The sequence below is a fragment of the Oncorhynchus tshawytscha genome, linkage group LG03 (genome assembly GCF_018296145.1).
Source record: "Oncorhynchus tshawytscha isolate Ot180627B linkage group LG03, Otsh_v2.0, whole genome shotgun sequence".
Lineage (NCBI taxonomy): Eukaryota > Metazoa > Chordata > Actinopteri > Salmoniformes > Salmonidae > Oncorhynchus > Oncorhynchus tshawytscha.
Genome location: NC_056431.1, coordinates 72984785 through 73010049, shown reverse-complemented (window position 1 = coordinate 73010049; position 25265 = coordinate 72984785). Strand labels below are relative to the sequence as shown.

At 41.9% G+C, this 25265-nt stretch overlaps 1 protein-coding gene and 1 pseudogene across 1 annotated transcript; one reads left to right on the top strand and one right to left on the bottom strand.

Annotated features, from left to right (window-relative positions):
* Positions 1–6868: 6868 nt before the first annotated feature.
* LOC112224823 lies at positions 6869–18476 on the top strand (annotated as a pseudogene).
* Positions 18477–20732: 2256 nt separating this feature from the next.
* LOC112224809 (endothelin receptor type B-like) lies at positions 20733–24048 on the bottom strand. Its single transcript, XM_024388470.2, has 7 exons — positions 23587–24048; positions 23358–23470; positions 22412–22616; positions 22073–22213; positions 21635–21768; positions 21445–21553; positions 20733–20926 (listed from the first exon to the last, which is right to left on the bottom strand). Exons 1-7 carry the CDS (start codon positions 24016–24018, stop codon positions 20792–20794), a joined length of 1269 nt encoding a protein of 422 aa, XP_024244238.2. The 5' UTR covers positions 24019–24048; the 3' UTR covers positions 20733–20791.
* Positions 24049–25265: the final 1217 nt, after the last annotated feature.

The following is a 25265-nucleotide window of genomic DNA, read 5'->3' as shown; positions in this document are numbered from 1 at the left end:
TGATTGTTCTGTATGTAAAAAAAGACCGCTTAAATCTACAGTGTGCTTCCATACATTCATTTAGTTTCATTGAGTGAGAAATCAGCTAATGCAGTAGGTTACGACAGGCAATATAATGCCTGATAGCAACGTTAAGTTACATTACAGTTACTTTACATTGCTTAACTTCATCCAAATAAGGAATAAGGATAAGGAATGATTTCAACAGAGGTTGCAACTTAGAAAAGCTAAATGACCAACACTACATGTTGGCTGTATGGTGTTGATCCTTGTCTCAAAGGCAAATCAAAATCAAATAAAATTTTATTTGTCACATACACATGGTTAGCAGATGTTAATGTGAGTGTAGCGAAATGCTTGTGCTTCTAGTTCCGACAATGCAGTAATAACCAACAAGTAATCTCACCTAACAATTTCACAACAACTATCTTATACACACAAGTGTAAAGGGATAACAAATATGTACATAAAGATATATGAATTATTGATGGTACAGAACGGCATAGGCAAGATGCAGTAGATGGTATCGACTACAGTATATACATATGAGATGAGTAATGTAGGGTATGTAAACATATAAAAGTGGCATTGTTTAAAGTGGCAAGTGATACATGTATTACATAAAGATGGCAAGATGCAGTAGATGGTATAGATTACAGTATATGGATATGAGATGAGTAATGTAGGGTACGTAAACATTATAGAAAGTGGCATTGTTTAAAGTGGCTGGTGATACATTTTTTTACATAAATTTTTCCATTATTAAAGTGGCTGGAGTTGAGCCAGTATGTTGGCAACAGCCACTCAATGTTAGTGGTGGCTGTTTAACAGTCTGATGGCCTTGAGATAGAAGCTATTTTTCAGTCTCTCGGTCCCTGCTTTGATGCACCTGTACTGACCTCGCCTTCTGGATGATAGCGGGGGGAACAGGCAGTGGCTCGGGTGGTTGTTGTCCTTGATGATCTTTATGGCCTTCCTGTGACATTCCTGTAAGTGTCCTGGAGGGCAGGTAGTTTGCCCCCGGTGATGCATTGTGCAGACCTCACTACCCTCTGGAGAGCCTTATGGTTGTGGGCGGAGCAGTTGCCGTACCAGGCGGCGATACACACCGACAGGATGCTCTCGATTGTCCATTTGTAAAAGTTTGTGAGTGCTTTTGGTGACAAGCCGAATTTCTTCAGCCTTCTGAGGTTGAAGAGGCGCTGTTGCGCCTTCTTCACCACGCTGTCTGTGTGGGTGGACCAATTCAGTTTGTCCGTGATGTGTAATCCGAGGAACTTAAAACTTACTACCCTCTCCACTACTGTCCCGTCGATGTGGATAGGGGGGTGCTCCCTCTGCTGTTTCCTGAAGTCCAAGATCATCTCCTTTTATTGTTGACGTTGAGTGTGAGGTTATTTTCCTGACACCACACTCTGAGGGCCCTCACCTCCTCCCTGTAGGCCGTCTCGTCGTTGTTGGTAATCAAGCCTACCACTGTAGTGTCGTCTGCAAACTTGATGATTGAGTTGGAGGCATGCATGCCCACTACGTGGTTGAACAGGGAGTACAGGAGAGGGCTCAGAACGCACCCTTGTGGGGACCCAGTGTTGAAGATCAGTGGGTCGAGATGTTGTTACCTACCCTCACCACCTGGGGGAGGCCCGTCAGGAAATCCAGTACCCAGTTGCACAGGGCGGGGTCGAGACCCAGGGTCTCAAGCTTGATGACGAGTTTGGAGGGTACTATGGTGTTAAACGCTGAGCTGTCGTCAATGAACAGCATTCTCACATAGGTATTCCACTTGTCCAGATGGGATAGGGCAGTGTGCAGTGTGGTTGCGATTGCATCATCTGTGGACCTATTGGGGCGGTAAGCAAATTGGAGTAGGTCTAGGGTGTCAGTTAGGGTGGAGGTGATATGGTCCTTGACTAGTCTCTCAAAGCACTTCATGATGATGGAAGTGAGTGCTACGGGGAGGTAGTTGTTTACCTCAGTTACCTTAGCTTTCTTGGGAACAGGAACAATGGTGTGGGAACAGCAGACTGGGATAGGGATTGATTGAATATGTCCGTAAACACACCAGCCAGCTGGTCTGCCCATGCTCTGAGGATGCGGCTGGGAATGCCATCTGGCCCTGCAGCCATGCGAGGGATAACACGTTTTAATGTTTTACTCACCTCGGCTGCAGTGAAGGAGAGTCCGCAGGTTTTGGTAGCGGGCCGTGTCAGTGGCACTGTATTGTCCTCAAAGCGAGCAAAGAAGTTGTTCAGTCTGTCTGGGAGCAAGACATCCTGGTCCGCGACGGGGCTGGTTTTCTTTTTGTAATCCGTGATTGACTGTAGACCCTGCCACATACCTCTTGTGTCCGAGCCGTTGAATTGTGACACTACTTTTTCTCTATACTGACGCATAGCTTGTTTGATTGCCTTGCGGAGGGAATAGCTACACTGTTTGTATTTGGTCATGTTTCCCGTTACCTTGCCCTGGTTAAAAGCAGTGGTTCGCACTTTCAGTTTCGCGCGAATGCTGCCATCAATCCACGGTTTCTGATTTGGGAATGTTTTAATTGTTGCTGTGGGTACGACATCGCTGATGCACTTGCTAATTAACTCACTCCCCGAATCAGCGTATTCGTCAATGTTATTGTTTAACGCAATGCGGAACATATCCCAATCCACGTGATCGAAGCAATCTTGAAGCGTGGAATCAGATTGGTCGGACCAGCATTGAACAGACCTGAGCGCGGGAGCTTCCTGTTTTAGTTTCTGTCTATAGGCTGGAAGCAACAAAATGGAGTCGTGGTCAGATTTTCCGAAAGGAGGGTGGGCGAGGGCCTTATATGCGTCACGGAAGTTAGAATAGCAATGATCCAGGGTTTTACCAGCCCTATTAGCACAATCGATATGCTGATAGAATTTAAGGAGTCTTGTTTTCAGATTAGCCTTGTCAAAATCCCCAGCTACAATGAATGCAGCCTCAGGATATGTGGTTTCCAGTTTACATAGAGTCAAATAAAGTTTTTTCAGGGCCATCGATGTGTCTGCTTGGGGGGGATATATGTGATTATAATCGAAGAGAATTCTCTTGGTAGATAATGCGGTCGACATCGAACATTACAGTCTCTTATGTCTCTCTGGAATGCTACCCTTGCTCGGATTTCATCAACCTTGTTGTCAAGAGACTGGACATTGGCGAGTAGTATGCTCGGGAGCGGTGCGCGATGTGCCCGTCTCCGGAGCCTGACTAGAAGAGCGCTTCGTCTGCCCCTTTTACGACGACGTTGTTTTGGTTCGCTGGCCGGGATCCGATCCATTGTCCTGGGTGGTGGATCAAACACAGGATCCGCTTCGGGAAAGTCGTATTCCTGATCGTAATGATGGTGAGTTGATGTTGCTCTTGTATCCAGTAGTTCCTCCCGACTGTATGTAATAACCTAAGATTACCTGGAGTTTCCTAGGAAGGCGAAGCGAGGCGGCCATCTCTCCATGCAGACACACTGTTGGATGTTGGTTGTGGCATTTTTGTGGCCGTTTTGTTTGTTTGCTTTGGCACCTTTCAACACCTCTCATTATCACATCTATGCATGCAACCACTCACTTTCACTACGGACTCCATACACCATTGTTTATTGTATATAGGTTACTTCAGTAATTAAATATATTTTTGTTATTCCTTATCTCCATGTTGTCTCCCTTTTTGTTACAGGCTTTGAGCCAGTTTGTGACACCTGTAAGTAGCCTAAATGCAATAATTCCAATACATTTTCCTGAGCGCTGTAGTCTATTATATTATTTTGAGTTTGATTTTCTCTTGGGGCTTCGCTTTGATATTGACTGTGTGCATTGCTGCTCACTTAGCATTATGACCTTTCTAAAGGCATACAGTATCAAGGCACAAGGCAGGACCCAGATGCAGACACAGGAGGCAGATGGTTGGAGTTTTACCATGTTTATTCATCCAAAGGGGTAGGCAAGAGAATGGTCGTGGACAGGCAAAAAGGTCAAAACCAGATTTTGTCCTATAGGTACCGAGGGCAGGCAGAATCAAGGTCAGGGCAGGCAGAGTCAAGGTCAGGGCAGGCAGGATGATCAGGCAGGCAGGAAAGTAGTCCAGAGTCAGGCAGGGGTCAGAACCGGGAAGACTATAAAAAGATAATAGAAAAGGAGAACAGGAAAAACACCCTGGTTGACTTGACTAAACATACAAGACGAACTGGCACAGAGAGACAGGAAACACAGGGATAAATACACTGGTACAGAGAGACAGGAAACACAGGGATAAATACACTGGTACAGAGAGACAGGAAACACAGGGATAAATACACTGGTACAGAGAGACAGGAAACACAGGGATAAATACACTGTGGAAAACAAGCGACACCTGGAGGGGGTGGAGACAATCAGAGGAACAGGTGAAAAAGATCAGGGCGTGACATACAGTTCGTCGGCTGCAAAGCCTCCTGTTGCTGTTGGTCGTCTCTTGAGATTTGGGGTTGCGGCTCTTGTCGTCGGGGCAGTGTTGATGCTTTGCGGATCCATTGGAGCTTTTCACCTTTGGAAAGTCAGTGACAAAAATGTAAAACTTAATTTATCCTTCATGCGCCTCAATATGGGTCATTTTATTATGTCATTTACCATTTAAAATGCAGACTAGACGGGTAAATCTACCTTAAACCCTCTTGATTCTAGCCATCCCGGATCCAGGATCGTGAATACAGCCTCAAGCTCATTACCATAACGCAACGTTAACTATTCATGAAAATTGCAAATGAAATGAAATAAATATGCTAGCTCTCAAGCTTAGCCTTTTGTTAACAACACTGTCATCTCAGATTTTCAAAATATGCTTTTCAACCATAGCAAAACAAGCATTTGTGTAAGATTATTGATAGCTAGTGTAGCATTTAGCGTTAGCATTCAGCAGGCAACATTTTCACAAAAACCAGAAAAGCATTCAAATAAAATCATTTACCTTTGAAGAACTTCAGATGTTTTAAATGAGGAGACTCTCAGTTAGATAGCAAATGTTCAGTTTTTCCCAAAAGATTATTTGTTTAGGACAAATCGCTCCGTTTTGTTCATCACGTTTAGCTACGAAAAAAACCTGTATCCAGGAGTGTAATTATCCCCGCAGCTCATTAGCATAACACAACGTTAACTATTCATGAAAATCGCAAATGAAGTGAAATAAATATGCTAGCTCTCAAGCTTAGCCTTTTGTTAACAACACTGTCATCTCAGATTTTCAAAATATGCTTTTCAACCATAGCAAAACAAGCATTTGTGTAACAGTATTGATAGCTAGCGTAGCATTTAGCGTTAGCATTCAGCAGGCAACATTTTCACAAAAACCAGAAAAGCATTCAAATAAAATCATTTACCTTTGAAGAACTTCAGATGTTTTCAATGAGGAGACTCTCAGTTAGATAGCAAATGTTCAGTTTGTCCAAAAAGATTCTTTGTGTAGGAGAAATCGCTCCGTTTTGTACATCACGTTTGGCTACCAAAAAAAAACGAAAATTCAGTCATCAAAACGCCAAACTTTTTTCCAAATTAACTCCATAATATCGACTGAAACATGGTAAACGTTGTTTAGAATCAATCCTCAAGGTGTTTTTCACATATCTCTTCGATGATATATCGTTCGTGGAAGTCTCCTCTCTCCCCTCAATCACATGGATCAATGCGTGCAGCTTGGAGATTACGCACCAATTTAGACAAAGGACACCGGGCGGACCCCTGGTAAATGTAGTCTCTTATGGCCAATCTTCCAATGATATGCCTACAAATACGTCACTATGCTGCAGACACCTTGGAGAAACGGCAGAAAGTGTAGGCTCATTCATGGCACATTCACAGCCATATCAGGAGACAATGGAAAACAGAGCCTCAAAAATTCTGCTCATTTCCTGTTTGAAGTTTCATCTTGGTTTCGCCTGTAGCATGAGTTCTGTGTCACTCACAGATAATATCTTTGCAGTTTTGGAAACGTCAGAGTGTTTTCTTTCCAAAGCTGTCAATTATATGCATAGTCGAGCATCTTTTCGTGACAAAATATTGTGCTTAAAACGGGCACGTTTTTTTATCCATAAATTAAAAGAGCGCCCCCTATATCCAAGAAGTTAACGTCAGGTGGGAGATTTTCGATGGTTTACCTGTACCCTGGGACCAAGTGGTATGCTGCAGTCTCTGCACCTTTTTCAATGTCAAGCACAGTAGAAAATCGAAAAATATGACATCTTAGTTAACAAATCTCTGCATAATGTCTATCATTCATCGTAAAATAACTATCTAATTTAGCCTGGCAGTGGATGGTGTGTTGGACATTGGAAATTACATTTGGATTTGCTGGTCGGAATCTTATTAAACATCTGTTAAATAATGACATTATTTCTATACCAACCTATTGAATTTCACATTAGAATCACATAGCTTTGATGTGAATATTTTGGGCATGTAACTCAGGCCTGGTGGTGGTGACTGTCTCATTAGAGATACTTGAATATTTATTTATGTAATAATGGGCTTACCTGTAGGGCAAAACATCTCAGGATAGATCCATGTCAAGGCCCTGCTGCCCTCCCTCTGAGACATTCTATTCAAATCAGCTATGTGATTGGACTACACATCATATGGTCTTTTAAGTGCTGCACAGGAGAACACAAGGAGGGAGGCAGTTTGAAGTACCGTGTCATGGCAGGACCTTGAAGTGAATATTAGAGCTAGAAAGCCTCCTGCCATATCTCCAGCTATTGTAATTGTAAAGGTTTGGGTTCTACAACTAGGGGTTTTGACCATGTGTAGTTGATAGCTGGCAGGTTAGATGTGTTTACTGTATGTATTATGCATAACCTTGAATATCCTTGTGACTGTAAAAATTGTGTGTCAATGGAAAGGTGGAGGAGGGGTCATTGGAAATCGATTACAATAATAATCTGGAAAGGTTCCGAACTGGGAGGGAGTAGAAATGACGAGGCGTTGGAGATTCATGACTTTCATACGGTGAAGTTGTCCTTATTCTCTCTTTGAAGTAGTTCAACTGAGAGTTGGCATGTGTAGCAAAGTTGTGAGCGTAAATACCCCATCTCTGTGACTCCTGATTCAGGGAATTACAGGAATTCAGTTGTCTGGAGGGGAGAAGCATTATATTAAATCTCAAATCAAAGCATTGCAGAGGTCAAGACACTCAACAAGGAGTCACTGATGTTTGACCTGGTACCTTGAGCTTTACTAAACATAACTAACACATAATGTTATAACTGAACATATTACTAACTTTATGCAAAAGTATAGACAACCCCCCCCTTATGTTCTAGATACTCAAGGACATGTCAATAATCCAGTAGTCGATTGGGCTTTACAGAAACTAATTCATTTTGAAATGGAATGACATTTTAATGCCAATTGATAAACCTGTGAACATAATGTAGGAGTAATGGCCTGATGAGGTGTATTTCGCCCAGTCAGGAAGACTAAATAATGCCAGTGAAGTTTGACGAGAATTCTCTGACCTGGGTAGCTGCTGACCGGCCCCTGAAGAACAGCAGCTTCCTCAGCACCAAGATCCTGGACCTCTGTGGAGACCTGCCTATCTTCTGGCTCCAAACCACATATTCTAAAGGTCCCTCTCTCATGGCTCCTGCTATTCACATGGCTCAGTGATAGAATAAGAACCAGCACAAAGTTAGGAGATGTACTGTAGAACAGGAGTTTGTTGTTCTAGAATGTGATAGAGATATAGTTGTTATATAACCAGATTATAGATTGTGATAGAGATATTCAGGTAAGTGATTATAGATTGTGACAGAGGTATTCAGCTAACTGAGATTATAGATTGTGAAATAGATATTCATGTAACTGAGATTAAAGATTGTGATATAGATATTCAGGTAACTGAGATTATAGATTGTGATATAGATGTTCAGGTAACTGAGATTATAGATTTTGATATAGACATTCAGGTAACTGAGATTATAGATTGTGATATAGACATTCAGGTAACTGAGATTATAGATTGTGATATAGATATTCATGTAACTGAGATTATAGATTATGATATAGACGTTCAGGTAACTGAGATTATAGATTGTGATGGAGATATCCATGTAACTAAGATTATAGAGATTCTGGAGCACCGACTGAAACTGCGTTTTACACCACCATCAACAAAACACCAAATTATGTAATTTCTTATCAACAAATGATGTCGCATCCCTCCAATAGAGTTCTAGACACTTGTAGAATCTATGGCAGGGTGCATTGAAGCTGTTCTGGTGGCCCAAACGCCCTATTAAGAAACGTTATGTTGGTGTTTCCTTTATTTTGGCAGTTATCTATAGTTATTATAGAATGAGATGTGATAGAACGTAAACTAGTTTCCTGTAGTTGTTATTGAATGAGATGTGATAGAATGAGATGTGACAGAGATGTGACGGGAGTGTTGTAGAACAGGGAATCCTCATTTACAGTAGAACTGTCCTGATCATCCACCTAATAGTAAACACAGACCAGTCAGTGAGCTGTAAACATTATTTACATGCTTTTACCATTCCAATGTGTGTTTCAAACATTAGTGAGACACCCTGAACACACTCGAGGTATTTGGAGACTTAAACAAAAGCCCCCTACTGTCTTACATTTAAAAATAATAATGATCTTGAAATATGCAAGGAATCCTTGATATCATTGTAACTAATTCAATTATTCAGCACGACTGAGCGAGACCGAGTGTATGTAGAATTGTGCTCGGAGGACATGTGTGGGTTCTAGTGGTTGTTGACCCAATACCCATGCCTCCTGTGGCTGCCTGGAACAGATGGAGAGAGGAGAACGAGAGACACACAGAGAGCCAAGCGTCAGTTTGATATGAAGGAGTTTGAGGCAGCTGCTGAGGAGAAGAACACAGTAAGTCATGCAGAGAATAGCACCTCCACGGAGGAGGAGGAGGAGGGGGAGGAGGGGGAGGGGAGGGGGTTGGGGAGGAGTAGGAGGAGGAGGAGGAGGAGGAGGGAGTGAGGGAGTGAGGAGGAGGAGGAGGAGGAGGAGGAGGAGGGAGTGAGGGAGTGAGGAGGAGGGGGAGGAGGGGGAGGAGGAGGAGGAGGGGGAGGAGGAGGGGGAGGAGGAGGAGGGGGAAGAGGAGGAGGAGGAGGAGAAGGGGGAGGAGGAGGAGGAGGAGGAGGAGGAGGAGGAGGAAGAGGAGGAGGAGGAGGAGGAGGAGGAGGAGGAGGAGGAGGAGGAGGATGAGGAGGAGGAGGAGGAGTCTGTGGGCTCATAAGCCACCGGCTCCACCTACAACCCAGAAAACCCTACCATGTAATAGTGGGAATACTGTATACTTAAAAGAGGAGTTGTTTTCTTCAAGCTTTGATTTGATTACCCCCCCTGGTTGTCTTTGTAAGACATAGTACTTCACTGAATGGTGAGTTTGGATGTCTGTGTGCTACAGTAAGTGATCTGTGCAAACCCACATTCAATGATCACACAATTTGTTGTAATTGGGTGTGTAGGTGTTAGATTGACAGCAGTAATCTAAAGTCACTAGCAGTAGGTGATAACAGACACCCCATGTTCATGGCCATGTGTTTCACAAACTGAAGTGAAAATCATTACCCCCTGCACGTTGAATAAGGCACATTAGAACCGTAGGCTATGATTCAACTCGTTAGAGCTGTGGGCTATAATTCAGCTCGTTAGAAACAGTGGGCTATGATTCTGCTCGTTAGAACCGTGGGCTATGATTCAGCACATTAGAACTGTGGGCTATGATTTAACTCGTTAGTACCGTGGGCTATGATTCAACTCATTAGAACTGTGGGATATTAATCAGCTCGTGAGAACGGTGGGCTATGATTCAACTCGTTAGAACCGTGGGATATTAATCAGCTCGTGAGAACGGTGGGCTATGATTCAACTCGTTAGAACCATGGGATATTAATCAACTCGTGAGAACGGTGGGCTATGATTCAGCTCGTTAGAAACCGTGGGCTATGATTCAGCTCGTTAGAAACCGTGGGTTATGATTCAGCTAGTTAGAAACCGTGGGCTATGATTCAGCTCGTTAGAAACCGTGGGTTATGATTCAGCTCGTTTGAAACCTTGGGTTATGATTCAGCTCGTTAGAAACCGTGGGCTATGATTCAGCTCGTTAGAAACCGTGGGCTATGATTCAGCTCGTTAGAACCATGGGCTATGATTCAGCTCGTTAGAAACCGTGGGCTATGATTCAGCTCGTTAGAAACCGTGGGCTATGATTCAGCTCGTTAGAAACCGTGGGCTATGCCTAAAAGAGGATTGTTGGAAAACTGAAAAGAAACGAGGTGCTGTATATCAAGTTCACGTGAAAACATCGAGCAGAAACATAAATAATTTACCCTCTCACTCCACAGCGCGATCAGGGGTGAGAGGAGGGTGCCATGACCTTTGACCCCATTCTAGACCACCAGGGGATTTTCTGCTCAGAGTGTCGACACAGCTACACCCACTGCCAGAGGATATGAGAACCCTTGGGCTACAACTACAGAGGCTGCCAGGTATCTTAGCGAGATATTCTGCCTTGCCGCTGGTGGGTGGCGTGCATATTAGGGGTTGTGTCAGTAGTACACGCCCACTTTCTCAAGCCTAATTCACCAAAGGTCTTAAAGGTCATGTTCTGTAAGCAACAATGTCATTTATATGCAGATATTTATTGTAGAACTTTGTATTTAGTTGCAAATACCGGATAGAGGCAGGTGAGTTATGTTCGTTAGGATGAAACAGGGACTACAGCTCATGATTTAATAAGAAAAACACCAGTTAAGACAAATTTCCACCTGGACCCTTGAGGCAATGTTTAACATATACAACACGTATATCTTCTCAGCAGGCAATAGTTCTCTGCCGGCAATACTTCTCTGCTGGCAATACTTCTCTGCTGGCAATACTTCCCTGCAGGCAATACTGTACTTCTCTGCTGGCAATACTTCTCTGCAGGCAATACTTCCCTGCAGGCAATACTGTACTTCTCTGCTGGCAATACTTCTCTGCTGGCAATACTTCCCTGCAGGCAATACTGTACTTCTCTGCTGGCAATACTTCTCTGCAGGCAATACTTCTCTGCAGGCAATACTGTACTTCTCTGCTGGCAATACTTCTCTGCAGGCAATACTGTACTTCTCTGCCGGCAATACTTCTCTGCAGGCAATACTGTACTTCTCTGCTGGCAATACTTCTCTGCAGGCAATACTGTACTTCTCTGCCGGCAATACTTCTCTGCAGGCAATACTGTACTTCTCTGCTGGCAATACTTCTCTGCAGGCAATACTTCTCTGCCGGCAATACTTCTCTGCTGGCAATACTTCTCTGCCGGCAATACTTCTCTGCCGGCAATACTTCTCTGCAGGCAATACTTCTCTGCCGGCAATACTTCTCTGCCGGCAATACTGTACTTCTCAGCAGGCAATACTTGAAAAAAAAAACCCATAAAAACAAATGTAGCACAGCAGTTTGCAGCTTTTGATTTAGAAATAAACACACCTTGTTTCTTTCTTCCCCTTTCAACATATCTTTTCAGTAAACAAAGCCTACCAATACTTTTTTTTTTGCACAGCTCTGTATTTTACGGAATGTATGGAAATGAATACAGTGATCTGTATAAATTCTTAATGAAGATAATGTACAGTTTCTATGACTGATACGGTTATGATGTAATGTTACCCCTGGTACTTAGTACAGTACATAGTGATTTTCATGTCGATCTATCCATTCAATGTCTTCTGTTTCCTCAGTAGTACGGGGCCCTGCAGTTAAAACTGATGTGACAGCAATGGTTACCACAATTCCCATCACAATTCAGCACCAGGTTGAAGGCAATGTAATTTGTGCACGTTGACATCTTCGTTGATGTGAACTAATGTGAAATGGGTGTCAGGGCAACCACGAGGACATTTGAGTAAAAATGACATTTCAGTAGAAACGACAGGAGAAAGGCATGGAGGGAGGTTAAGCAACCACATAACGTGATCACAACGTCCAGAACATTTCCCCACCTCAACCAAGATTGGAATACATCTTAAATGTTTCCCCATCTGGAAATTAAAGGAAATCAGATCAGCCTATCTAAAAGCCATATGTCACCTTCCTATATAATTGAAAAGGAACACACTGAGATCGAGTCGATGTCACACGGGACGATCCCTGCCTGTCAAATTGCAACAGATGTGAAATTCCATCAGATTTGTCTGTAAAGCGCCCATTGAAAGCATGTAGCAGTGTAAATACGAAAACAAAGAGATGCTTGTCTTGGTGCAGAGGTCTTTCCTGTTTTTTTCTCTTCTTTTTTCAGGGGGGGTGGGCAGAGGTGCTTATCACATCTGCAGTGCCCCTGTGCCTCCGTAGGCTATACAATATTAATCCCCCTCCCACGTCTGCACTTGCACTTAAAGGAAGGTGACATGCATGACATATCCAGGACCTCCTGATGGCTCGTGTTCTGGAGTGCAACCTCTAAGAGAGGCCCCAAGTACCCTGAAGTGATGTAAATTTGCAGAGGGAGTCCAATTTCCATCACTGTGCTGTCACTGCCAAGGTCATTAAACTAAATCAACCCGCCGTGTGTCACATAGCCCCCATTTTAAAGTCCCCTCAATAATGGAGCTATACTTGTACTGCAGATTGCAGAACACTATTGAATCTCTGACCTGACAGCACCAAGGAGCAAGATTAGCCTCGGCTATTTCATCTCGTGGAAATCACAGCCAGAAAAGTGCGTATGAATATGAGGTTACCATAAAATAATAAATTGATCATTTTGACACTATTGGATGTCAGAATGATATGAACTTTAGTAAAAGACGTGTCAGACCTACTCTATATGGAACTTACGTCATTGAAGGTCAATTAAGAAGATCCTGTACACTGAAGGCTGCTACTGTCAACCTTGCACAGTGTGGATATATCATCGTTAATGAAACGACATGAGGGAAAACATTCTGACTCCATAGACAGCCAGAGAAGAAGACAGGAAATACTACCACAAGAAAAAAAAGGGAAAAAAAGCATTTATCCTGAGAGAAATCCATTGCCCAGAACAACAGAAGTTATGGTATCCTCGGGCCGCGTTCTAAGAAACTAGTTTTCTTTCACCCCCTTAGAAGAGAAATGTACTGCTGTAGAGGAGAAAGAGATGAATGTGTTGGAGCAGCAGCCCCAGTTTGAGACAGTGGGGCCTTTTTTGGTTGTTGTCTCCCCTCTGGAGCCATGCTTACCCAGGGAGCCCTTCAGGCCAGGGAACAAACAGGCCTCTGTGAACACTGACCCACTGTGCCCAGCAGCCAGCCAGCAAACCTCCCCTCCCATGTTAATGGAAACCTTAGACACAGAGTCCACCGCAGCCCAGGGACGGAGGGTGTCAGGCTTTTCTTGCATCCACCTGCACTTTGGTTATCGCCCATCAAAACAAGGACAGGCTGACAGGGTTTTGACTGCAGCCATGTGAAACCACCAGACCGCAAACTCAAAGTGTCTATTTTTTTTCTTTCATTCACAGGTATTCACAGACACCTATATACCTCAATGTAGTATAAGGTAGACACTTTAGCCTAGTAACAATTTTATTTCATACATGTGGTCTTAATTATCAAGCTTCTCCACTTTCGGGGAATTAGCAGTGAATATATTTTGGTTTATCTGTTGGATATGGCTTCCTACCTTTCGATGAAATTACGTTGAACCAACGTGAAATAGACGTTGAACTGACGTCTGTGCCCAGTGGGTTGTTGTCGCATCTAACACATTAGTAGCGCAAGCCACTCTGGCAGGCATTCACTGCATTTGATTGCATGCTTGCCATTACATCCAGACGTGAACAGAATAAACGGTAGTGACAGTCCGTTTTGCACCTAACCCAGTACACAGAAAACCTTTTACATCTGCTCATTATGTTTACCCACGAGAGAGCACTGAAATGCTTTCATTGTTAGTGGCATTTTCAGAAAAGAGCCCTAACACGACTTAATTTTTTTTGCCATGGCAACATCCGCATCTAGACGTTACTTTTATTTTGTCTGGTATGGTGAGAATGAGCCTGGTTTTGGTACATGGATTAAAAGCTTTTTAATCCCACGGTTGAGTGACCACTAGCAGCTCTGCCTAGTGATCTGGCTCTCCCTGCTGTTTGCAGGTTTCTCTGAAGTTTTCCTGCATTAGGCTGTAGTGGCAGCCTTCCCTCTCACTGTTTTAGCATGCAAGGCCCAAATGCCTATTAATTAATTGCCTGCTGGTTCTGTACAAGAAGTCTTGCCTTGTTAATTCCAGTCCATTCAAACTGTATATTTCTTATCAAGATCTGCTCGCATCAAAAAAAAAAAAAAAACACAATTTAATGAAATGTAGCCATGCTCCTGGGTACCAGCCTCTCTCTGTCTAATCTAATCAAATCTAATTGTATTTGTCACATGCGCCGAATACAACAGGTGTAGACCTTGCCGTAAAATGCTTTAACCAACAATGCAGTTCAAGAAATAGAGTTAAGAAAATATTTAAAACTATATCATCTGAAGTAAAAAAGTTAATAATTGAGACTATATACAGGGGGTATCAGTACCGAGTCTATGTGCGGAGGTACAGGTTAGTCAAGGTAATTGAGGTAATATGTACATGTAGGTAGGGGTAAAGTGACTCTGCGTAGATAATAAACCGGTTAGTTGAGGGAATTGAGGTCATTTGTACATGTAGGTAGGGGTGAAGTGACTATGCATAGATAATAAACAGGTTAGTTGAGGTAATTGAGGTCATATGTACATGTAGGTAGGGGTAAAGTGACTCTGCGTAGATAATAAACAACCTCTCTGTTTATTGAATGAGGTTGCAGCTATAGTGTACTTGTTTTACTTAAATGTCTACACCTGTGTGTAGGTGGAGTGTAGGTGTAATCAGACTATTATAGAGGACTGTATGATTGTTTTTTTGTTGGGGACAACAAGAGCGATGTTAAGTCTGGTGAGAGTTTCCATATTACGTCTGATTACAGAGAAAGCCACAATGACTTTAAGGTGTGTTTTCTTCATTATACAGAGAGTGAGGGTATCACGTTTGAGGTAAGACCCAGATGCAGACAACGTTGAATTAACCACAGTTTAGTCATCCAACAGGGACAGGCAAAAGACAGGTCAAGGACAGGCAGGGGTCAATAATCCAGACAGGTGGGGCAAAGGTACCGGACGACAGGCAGGCTCAGGGTCAGTGTAGGCAGAGGTCAGTAATAAAGATTAGTGGGGCAAAGGTACCGGACGACAGGCAGGCTCAGGGTCAGTGTAGGCAGAGGTCAGTAATAAAGATTAGTGGGGCAAAGGTACCGGACGACAGGCAGGCTCAGGATCAGGGCAGGCTGAAAAGGTCAAAACCACCGGGAAAACTAGAGAACATGAACAATAAAGAGTCATGAACAGAGGGAAAACCACTGGTAGGCTTGATGAAACAAAACAAACTGGCAACAGACAAAACAGAGAACACAGGTATAAATACACAGGGGATAATGGAGAAGATGGGCGACACCTGGAGGGGGGTGGAGACAATCACAAGACAGGTGAAGCAGATCAGGGTGTGACAGAGGGATTGTATAGACTTGATGTGAGAAAGGTTTACCACCCCTAAGGACGGACACTTCCTGCTTCCTGTCCCCCTACTGGACTTGTACCTTGTTAGTACAAAAAACACCCCCCCACCCCCGGCCCATGTTGACTCCAATTCTTTCCGCAGTTGTGTCAAGTTGGCTGGATGTCCCTTGGGTGGTCGGCCATTCTTGGTACACACGGGAAACTGTTGAACGTGAAAAATCCTGCAGCGTTGCAGTTCTTGACACAAACCGGTGCTCCTGGCATCTACTACCATATCCTGTTCAAAGACACTTAATAAATATTTTGTCTTGTCCATTCACCCTCTGAATGGCACACATACACAATCCTTGTCTCAATTGTCTCAGGGCTTAAACATCCTTCTTTAACCTGTCTCATCCCCTTCATTTACACTAATTGAAGTGACTTTAACAAGTGACATCAATAACGGATCATAGCTTTCTCCTGGATTCACCTGGTCAGTCTGCCATGGTCAGTCTATGCCAGTCTAATGTTTTGTACACTCAGTGGATATTATACAATGGGGTTGTTTCTCAAGCTTTCCCAATGTGTTTGCAGAAACCTTTCCACTGGTTTTGTACTCATGTTCTAAACGCACTTTAGCAGAGCAATAGATATCTCAAGGTACAAATCAAGACTTCACATGTCAAACTGTGAAGCTAGAAGGAAGTTCATTCACACAAATATCAAGAGGCTTACAACATGAAAGCGCAAGTTGTCCAAAGCGTTGCTAGGAGTACTGACAAAGTTTATGAAGAAGAAAGTGAATGTGTTTTTAATCCTGTGCAGCACGTGCAACAATGAGAGGCTGAGTGCTTAGATATGCCACCCCTGGGGCAGGTGCTATACTTAAGTCTTACAACAGCCTCATTATCGCCTTCCACTCACATCAGGTCCTAGCAGCAGTTTGTCACAGACAGACTCCTCTCTGCCTGCCAGTAGGCATCAGACCAATACTCCTGCAACACTACTGTACATAATTACCATATGGACAGCATTTTGAGCCAGACTGAAGACTAAAAAGCCCTCCAGGCAGATTCCCTAGATAACTAAATGAATATTTTATCTAATTTCCATCTAATTTGCACCAAATTATTATACAGAAGTGAAATTTGTAATTAATTTATAGAACAGATCAAACACAGGTTCATACTTTGATTTTTTGGGGGGGGAGCTGTTATTTTGATGCTTTTAATCTCCTCTGCGTTTCACAGCATCTCTATATATAATCAAGCACTATTATAAAACATGCTGCAAATGAATAGCTGTCAGCACACATAGAATGCTTGTCTGGGTTGTGAAAGCAGTTCCATGGAGATGTCCCCTTTACCTGCCACCCAACTGATTCATTAATTTCACACTGTTAATTAAATCCACAGTCTGGGGAGTCTCGGCGCCACCCTGGGACACCATATCTGGGTCTTGTGTGCACAGATATTACTTAGGGAAGGTCTGAGACAACTGCTCTCTCTGTCTCTCTCAGAAGTTGACACTGACGTCACCGTCTCTGAGGACGAAAGACCATGATGTGTCTCAATGTCATCTGCCAGTCATGGCAACACACTGCAGGGAACAGGACAGGACCACACCATTTTACTGTGACAGGACAAGGTCCAACAATAATTGACAACAAGAGAATATGAGAGAAAAGTGGGAATCTGATACAAAATACAAAGTTAACCAATTTATTTTCAAAATAACCTGTAGATGATTATAAAACATACTGTATACAGAAAGAAAAACCCTTTCACACCGTGCATTGTACAAGTATAGCCAGTTATTTCAGATGTCTAAGTATAGCCGGTTATTTCAGATGTACAAGTATAGCCGGTTATTTTAGATGTCTAAGTATAGCCGGTTATTTTAGATATACAAGTATAGCCTGTTATTTTAGATGTCCAAGTATAGCCGGTTATTTTAGATGTCCAAGTATAGACGGTTATTTTAGATGTCTAAGTATAGCCGGTTATTTTAGATGTACAAGTATAGCCTGTTATTTTAGATGTACAAGTATAGCCAGTTATTTTAGATGTCCAAGTATAGACGGTTATTTTAGATGTCTAAGTATAGCCGTTTATTTTAGATGTCCAAGTATAGCCGGTTATTTCAGATGTCCAAGTATAGCCGGTTATTTTAGATGTCCAAGTATAGCCGGTTATTTTAGATGTCTAAGTATAGCCGTTTATTTTAGATGTCCAAGTATAGCCGGTTATTTCAGATGTCCAAGTATAGCCGGTTATTTTAGATGTCCAAGTATAGCCGGTTATTTTAGATGTCCAAGTATAGCCAGTTATTTTAGATGTCTAAGTATAGCCGGTTATTTTAGATGTCTAAGTATAGCCGGTTATTTTAGATGTCTAAGTATAGCCTGTTATTTTAGATGTCTAAGTATAGCCGGTTATTTTAGATGTCCAAGTATAGCCGGTTATTTTAGATGTCCAAGTATAGACGGTTATTTTAGATGTCTAAGTATAGCCGGTTATTTCAGATGTCCAAGTATAGCCGGTTATTTTAGATGTCCAAGTATAGCCGGTTATTTTAGATGTCTAAGTATAGCCGGTTATTTTAGATGTCTAAGTATAGCCGGTTATTTTAGATGTCCAAGTATAGCCGGTTATTTTAGATGTCTAAGTATAGCCGGTTATTTTAGATGTTTTGTGTGATATTCAAATCAGATCAGATGCTTTTCCAGATCGTCTCCACGAGATCAAAACAACACGCATTGGTTCTGTTCTAAAGGAGTTTTCCATGACCCCAGTGTCTGGGCACCCGCATCACCATGTGTTCCAGGCTGGCAAAGCACTACAGCAGCTCCAACATGACAACAGAAGATGCAGTGCAGGAGTCTAACAAAGCAGATATCAAAGCAGTGTGGTTTGGAAGGTAGCCCCCCCTCTTCACGACTAGGAACATACACTATGCTAATCATGAATGTAATGCACAGATTGAATAGGATGTTCAAATGAGCCTGTAATTGCATAATGATGATATCATTTAGGAGATTTTGAATATTTTTATTTAACTAGGCAAGTCAGTTAAGAACAAATTCTTATTGACGGCCTAGGAACAGTGGGTTAACTGCCTGTTCAGGGGCAGAATAACAGATTTGTACCTTGTCAGCTCGGGGGTTTGAACTTGCAACCTTCCAGGTACTAGTCCAACACTCTAACCACTAGGCAACCTTCCTCCTTTTCCTCATACTGATGTTTGGTGAGAATTGATCTGTTTTCCATTTCAACGGGGATTTTGTAAGTCTCTGCGTTGAGATTGATTCAGTTCAGTCCGTCAGTGGTTGATGTGTGGAAAATGAGACGAGAGGCAACTATGTTGTGTTCTGACACTCATGAAGAAGAAAAAAATGGTGATTACAACCACACGTAACGTATAAATAGGAATGTATCTGTTTACATACATTAAACGCATTCCCAATCTGACCCTCAAACCATCACGGTCACCTAATAATCCCCAGTTTACAATTGGCTCATTCATCCCCCTCCTCTCCCCTGTAACTATTCCCCAGGTCGTTGCTGCAAATGAGAACGTGTTCTCAGTCAATTTACCTGGTAAAATAACGGATAAATTAAAATTTAAAAAAAGATCTAAAGAACAAAATACAAGAAACTGTATGGGACCATAAGAGTGACTTCTAGCAATATCTTACCTAAATCAAATGCATTATCCCATTATTTGATACATGGATGCTGTTTAATATGTCTGGGTATAAATCATCATATCGCCAAAAACATAAAGGAAAATGCAATTAATTGACATCCTTATAAATAATTCCCATACTGTACATACAGTCAGGTAGAGTTACAGTACAGAAACTATCGTACAGAGCATTATTATATTCCATTAAAATGATCTGGCCCTGACAAAGAATTACGATATTTTCACAACAGGTTGAAAGTCAGCTTCTCTCTCTACAAGGCTTCCTTCTATTCGTTACGGGGTGGAATATAATTCCTCCCTAAAATAGTTCACTAGATTGATAAGGTATTGGATGGAAGAAATACTCCCTATCTGTGCTTGCCTTGTCCTGTGACAGGACCCATCAGGTGCTCAGCTCTTCCCTCACCCCTCCTTCTGACCCCATTCTGTCATCTCCGTTTCCTTCTTTTCCACTCGCAGGTCTTTTATAAAAGTGTCTCCGTTCATTACACATCTAACAATGCATTACAAATAGGCCACCATCAATCAGTCGTTCAGCGGTGAAGGCAGAATCCACTGGTGTCTCCGAAGCGATAGGTTTAGGAACTAAAGGTGCAAGATGTGAGAGGACGGCTTTCTCTCAGAGAGACGGAAATATACATTTGTGTCCTAATAATTTGTCATGCCCTCTCTGACACAGTTTTGATAATGAATAGGAGAACTAATTTGGTTATAAGCTTTTTCAAAATTCTCATTCAATTTCTTCTTGAAAAAAACAACAACTAATCAGTATTTCTATGTAATTGGGTAATCTCTTTACAGGTGGTAAGAGCGTGTAATGCTGGATATGTGTCAAGAATAAGTGCCTTGAGGCAGAGTTTTCCAGGTAAACATGTTACCGGCCAGGGCACATAAACGTACAGTGTGTATGATATAGGTGAAACATGACGTACGTAGAGGAGTGGGAGTGAGTCAAGGCCCGAGGGAACGGAGTCAGAACTGTCTGACTCTCTTTGTCTGAGTGTGTCATATCGTAAGCAGATGTTCTACTGATAACAAGCTCACAACAGACAATGCCACAGGATTTGTTGCTAAGCAACTCTATACCACTAATGACAGTACATTACATTGTCAGAGTCAACAGAACCAATAAAGACATTGAGGAAAAGCCTAAGACTATAGGTTATGTATAGACACTCAGACTGAAATTACATTAATTAAATATTCATAACATGATTTTCATTTTACCAGGCAAGTCAGTTAAGAACAAATTCTTATTTTCAATGACGGCCTAGGAACAGTGGGTTAACTGCCTGTTCAGGGGCAAAACGACAGATTTCTACCTTGTCAGCTCAGGGGTTTGAACTTGCAACCTTCCGGTTGCTAGTCCAACGCTCTAACCACTAGGCTACCCTGCCGCCCCATTTAATAAGCCATCTTTGAAATTATTACAGAGAAACATCCATAGACACTAAAACTGAGCAAAAAAAGAAATAAATCTATGCCTATGTCATAGTAATATATTGTTTAAACAGTCAAGTGTCCTCTTACTCAAGTGGAGGTGGGCTTATTAGCTCTAATGTCACTGTGCATAGAGGCCTCGTCCTGCTTATTTGACTTCAAGATAGACTGTACCTCTTCAAGCATCAATAGTTCAGGATGTATGCACCAACAACATAGGCGTTTCTAAGGGACAGACAATGAGTTAGAGAAGTCCAAAGAACAATACATCATTTTCAAATACAGTCAAACACAAAACTATCAATGAATATGTTGTGGACAGGCGTAACATAGTTGACCAGAACTTTTGGTTCTGGTCTGTCAGATTACTATCAATATGCTCAGATATCCAAGTTTTACGTTGCATTCTAGCACCGTAAATGCTCTTAGATTAAAATGCAAACTAGCAGCACTGTGAATGCCCTTAGATTAAACCTTAGCTATGAGTGTTGCTGATTCAGCTATGACCTGTCTGGTGTCTAGTTCAGCTCTGGTTACTGTTTTCAAAGGACTGCATTTTTCACCCACCTCAAGTCATTGCCCTTACAAGTTTAACTGTTAAAAGTCAACGAGTCAGAAATGACTTGAACATATAGTCCATACAGCACGTGTCATATCGTCAGACTTCATCCTTTACCTACCTCGGTCTCGTGTGTGTAAGAACTGATATAATACACAATGAGGAGGATTATATTAAATCTTACCTTGAAACATGTTTTGAATCGTTTGCTGACCATGTACAGAGCAATGGGGTTGATGCAGGAGTTCAGCGATGCCATATTAATGCCAATATAGTCCAGGACAAGAAACACACTGAAAAGGATGAGAGGATCAGGTCAGTAACACATACCACAATTGAGAACAGCAGTGACAGTTTAATGTATCCTTTCTTACCTCAGTAGCTGACACCTTTTAGAATCCTTCTCATCATAAATGGTGAGTTTTAAGATTCTGCTCAGGTACAGTGGTAACCAACAGAGAGCAAATACAAGCACTAAGCAAAACACCGTCTTGGCCACTTCTCGTCTCTGGGTGAAAACAGATAAGGAGATTTATCTTAGACATTTTAATGACAGCATTAAAAAATAACGGCATTACAGTGCTAGAACTACAATGTCTATACTGCACCATGGGCCTCCATGTTCGGTCCAGGAAAGCTAATGGGATGTGGAGGCTTTTATTCCACCCCAGCACTAACACATTTGTTTCAAATAATCAACATATCATTGTCTTCGGGCTGGAGCATGATTAGTTGAATCAGCGTGTTTTACTGCTGGTCTGAAGTAGAAGGCTGTACATCTAATACCTCTCTAGTACCAGAGCTATAATCACCTGTATGGTGTGGTTCCCCAGGGTATTCTCATTCTTCCTCAACATTTTCCGGGCCATCAGGGTGTAGAAGACAGCCGTACAAGCCAGCGGCACGCAGAAGTAGAAACCGAAGAGCCACCAGTCTTTTGCTGATTTATAAAACTTATGGAAAAATCTAGTGTTTAGTATTGTGGTTTCCGGTTTTATATACATAGTGGAATGTGATGATAAGCACACCTCACTGGCTGCATTATATCGTCAATCTGTCGTAATTATTTATTATCTAAAGAAAACCAAATGAAACACATTATTGACCTTTTATTTTTCCATATTACTGCATGTTGTCAGGACTGACATTACCTGCATGAACTGATTGGTCTGTATGGGGTGAAGCAGACATATTGTCAGATGCTGTCCTTTATACTCCATCGTTATCATATCAAAGCCGACAACTTCAGGAACAGCCAGGAATGTTGATGTCACCCATATCACAGTTATTTCCACTACTGTCCACGTTGAAACCCCAATGCCTTTGATTCGATTCCAGGATGCAACAGCTTGATACCTAGAAAATCAACAGGGAAATTATGTGGCTGGGGAGCGTTTTGTTCATAACAATAAAACAAAAATCATATTGCAATGAAAGGGAATTTCAGGGCCTACTTCAAAGAAATATATTTGTTGAAATGTAGACATCAGCCGACTCTAACCATGTTACTCTTCTTATAACCTTTTGTTTTCTATTCCCTGGTTTTGCCTTGTAAAATCTAAGTAATACAGTCATGTCCAACTATCTTGAAACAGAAATGTGAACTGAAGGTGTAATCCTCTCACCTGTCATACCTCTCACCTGTCATACCTCTCACCTGTCATACCTGTCACCTGTCATACCTCTCACCTGTCACACCTGTCATACCTCTCACCTGTCATACCTCTCACCTGTCATACCTCTCACCTGTCATACCTGTCACCTGTCATACCTCTCACCTGTCACACCTGTCATACCTCTCACCTGTCATACCTCTCACCTGTCATACCTGTCACCTGTCATACCTCTCACCTGTCATACCTCTCACCTGTCATACCTGTCATACCTCTCACCTGTCATACCTCTCAACTGTCATACCTGTCATACCTCTCACCTGTCATACCTCTCACCTGTCATACCTCTCACCTGTCATACCTGTCATACCTGTCATACCTCTCACCTGTCATACCTCTCACCTGTCATACCTGTCATACCTCTCACCTGTCATACCTCTCACCTGTCATAACAGTCATACCTCTCACCTGTCATACCTCTCACCTGTCAATGCTCAAGGCACATAAACTCAACACTGTGATTCCAACAGAGGTTTTCTGGATGAAAGGGATTAGTTTGCAGAGCGCCAAACCAAACGGCCAGTCCCCAGCCATGAGCTGCAAAAACAACAAGTCAATATTATATTACAAATCAATTTGTAGTCAATAATACAAATCCGATTTGATAGATCAGGATAGACAGATCACTGCACCCCACATTGCTAATAACTCACCCTGTAAGCATTGACTGGAATATCTATCACGATATGCAGCAGGTCTCCCAAAGCAAGGTTGGCAATGAGAATGTTAGGTCCACTTCTCATACATTTGTTTTCATATATAATTCTCAATAGTACTGAATTTCCAACTATTCCAACGATGAATACAAGAGTAGAGACCACAGTACTGATGTATTTGAAAGTGTCTCTGATTCCAGTCGACACTAAGCACATGGGATGGGGTCGGGGGCTTCGTCCTGCTGTTTTGAATAAGGGAACAGAACCATTCGATTTGTGGTCCTCTGTAAGCTCTACAGCATCTGAAGAGGCAGTGGCAAAGAGTTGAATAGTAGGAGCTGGTTGTGGATTCTGATCATTGGTCGCTGCACTGATTAAAACCATTCCATTGGTAAGCAGCAGAGAGAGAACAAGAGCTACAATTTCCATTGAAGATGATTTCCTCAAAAGGCCCTGCAATTTACCCCTGGGAAGTAGTCTGCAAATGAGAATGGAAATCATTACTGGACTCATTACAGCCTGGAGTGATACCAAAAAATGAATCAAGGTGGAATAAAGTCTATTGATTACAAGAAGCATTGATGATTGTCTGTGAAATTATAGATAACGTTGAAAAATGTCAGTTTACCTACTGTACACGCCAATCGATCCAGCATCAACTTTTTCCTCCACAATGCAGTTGCAATTGTAGTCTACACACACAGTCTGTGGCTTAGCTAAGGCAGATTAAGGTTTTTATAGACTGAGATTTTATTGGCATGGTTAGTCATCAATCTGTCACCACATTACTGCTCTTGGTGCATCATTCTGGATGACAGGGCTTCACTGAAGTCTTGTCCTCAGCAGATGACTCTGTACAAGTTAGAGCTCTGTTCTCAATCCAATGGTTGTCTTACCATTGTATGTACAAATACAAAAACAGCAATGATTAAAAGACTTTTAGGGACACACCGACCCAGTAATTGTATCTGTGACAAATGTGAATCCAGTTATGATCTTTGACATTGAAACAAGTGTCTATCTTCAGAGGATAGGGACTTATATAATTATGAATTTGAATACTAGACATAATATGGACCTGAACCTTCTTATGATAGGAGAAAAGTCAGCCATTATGGTCAGGGAGTTGCCAACCATGGTTTTCCAGTGCTGTGATAAGATATTGTGTAAAATAATTTATTAGGAGAATTTATCTGCACTGTCTTTTATCTAGCTAGCCAGCCTGTTTTAGAGGGATGATTCCATTAATTGTTCAAATTAACTGCCAACATTCCATTCAAATAATGCAGTCAATCCACAGCCATACACTACAACATTTTTGACATTTATGGTCTTTGTACATATATTTTAAAGGCTATTTATTCAGAAAAATTGCATTTATAATTATTTGACAATATGACAACTTTTATTTTCCTGCATAAGTAAAATCGGGATAAAGACTCTACTAACATTTTGACCCCATTCTGGAACTTTTAGGGTTTATGACATAGCCCCTCTAATAATTTAACAGGATGTCTATGCATAGATTTAAAGTGCATCACCGAGTTCTACATTTCATATGACGTAATAATAAAATGCACACGTAGCTGTTGCCATGTATTTAATCAAAAAATGTATATATCTCATTGACATCATGAAATAGGAAAAACAATAACACGTCATTCAATTGATGCCTC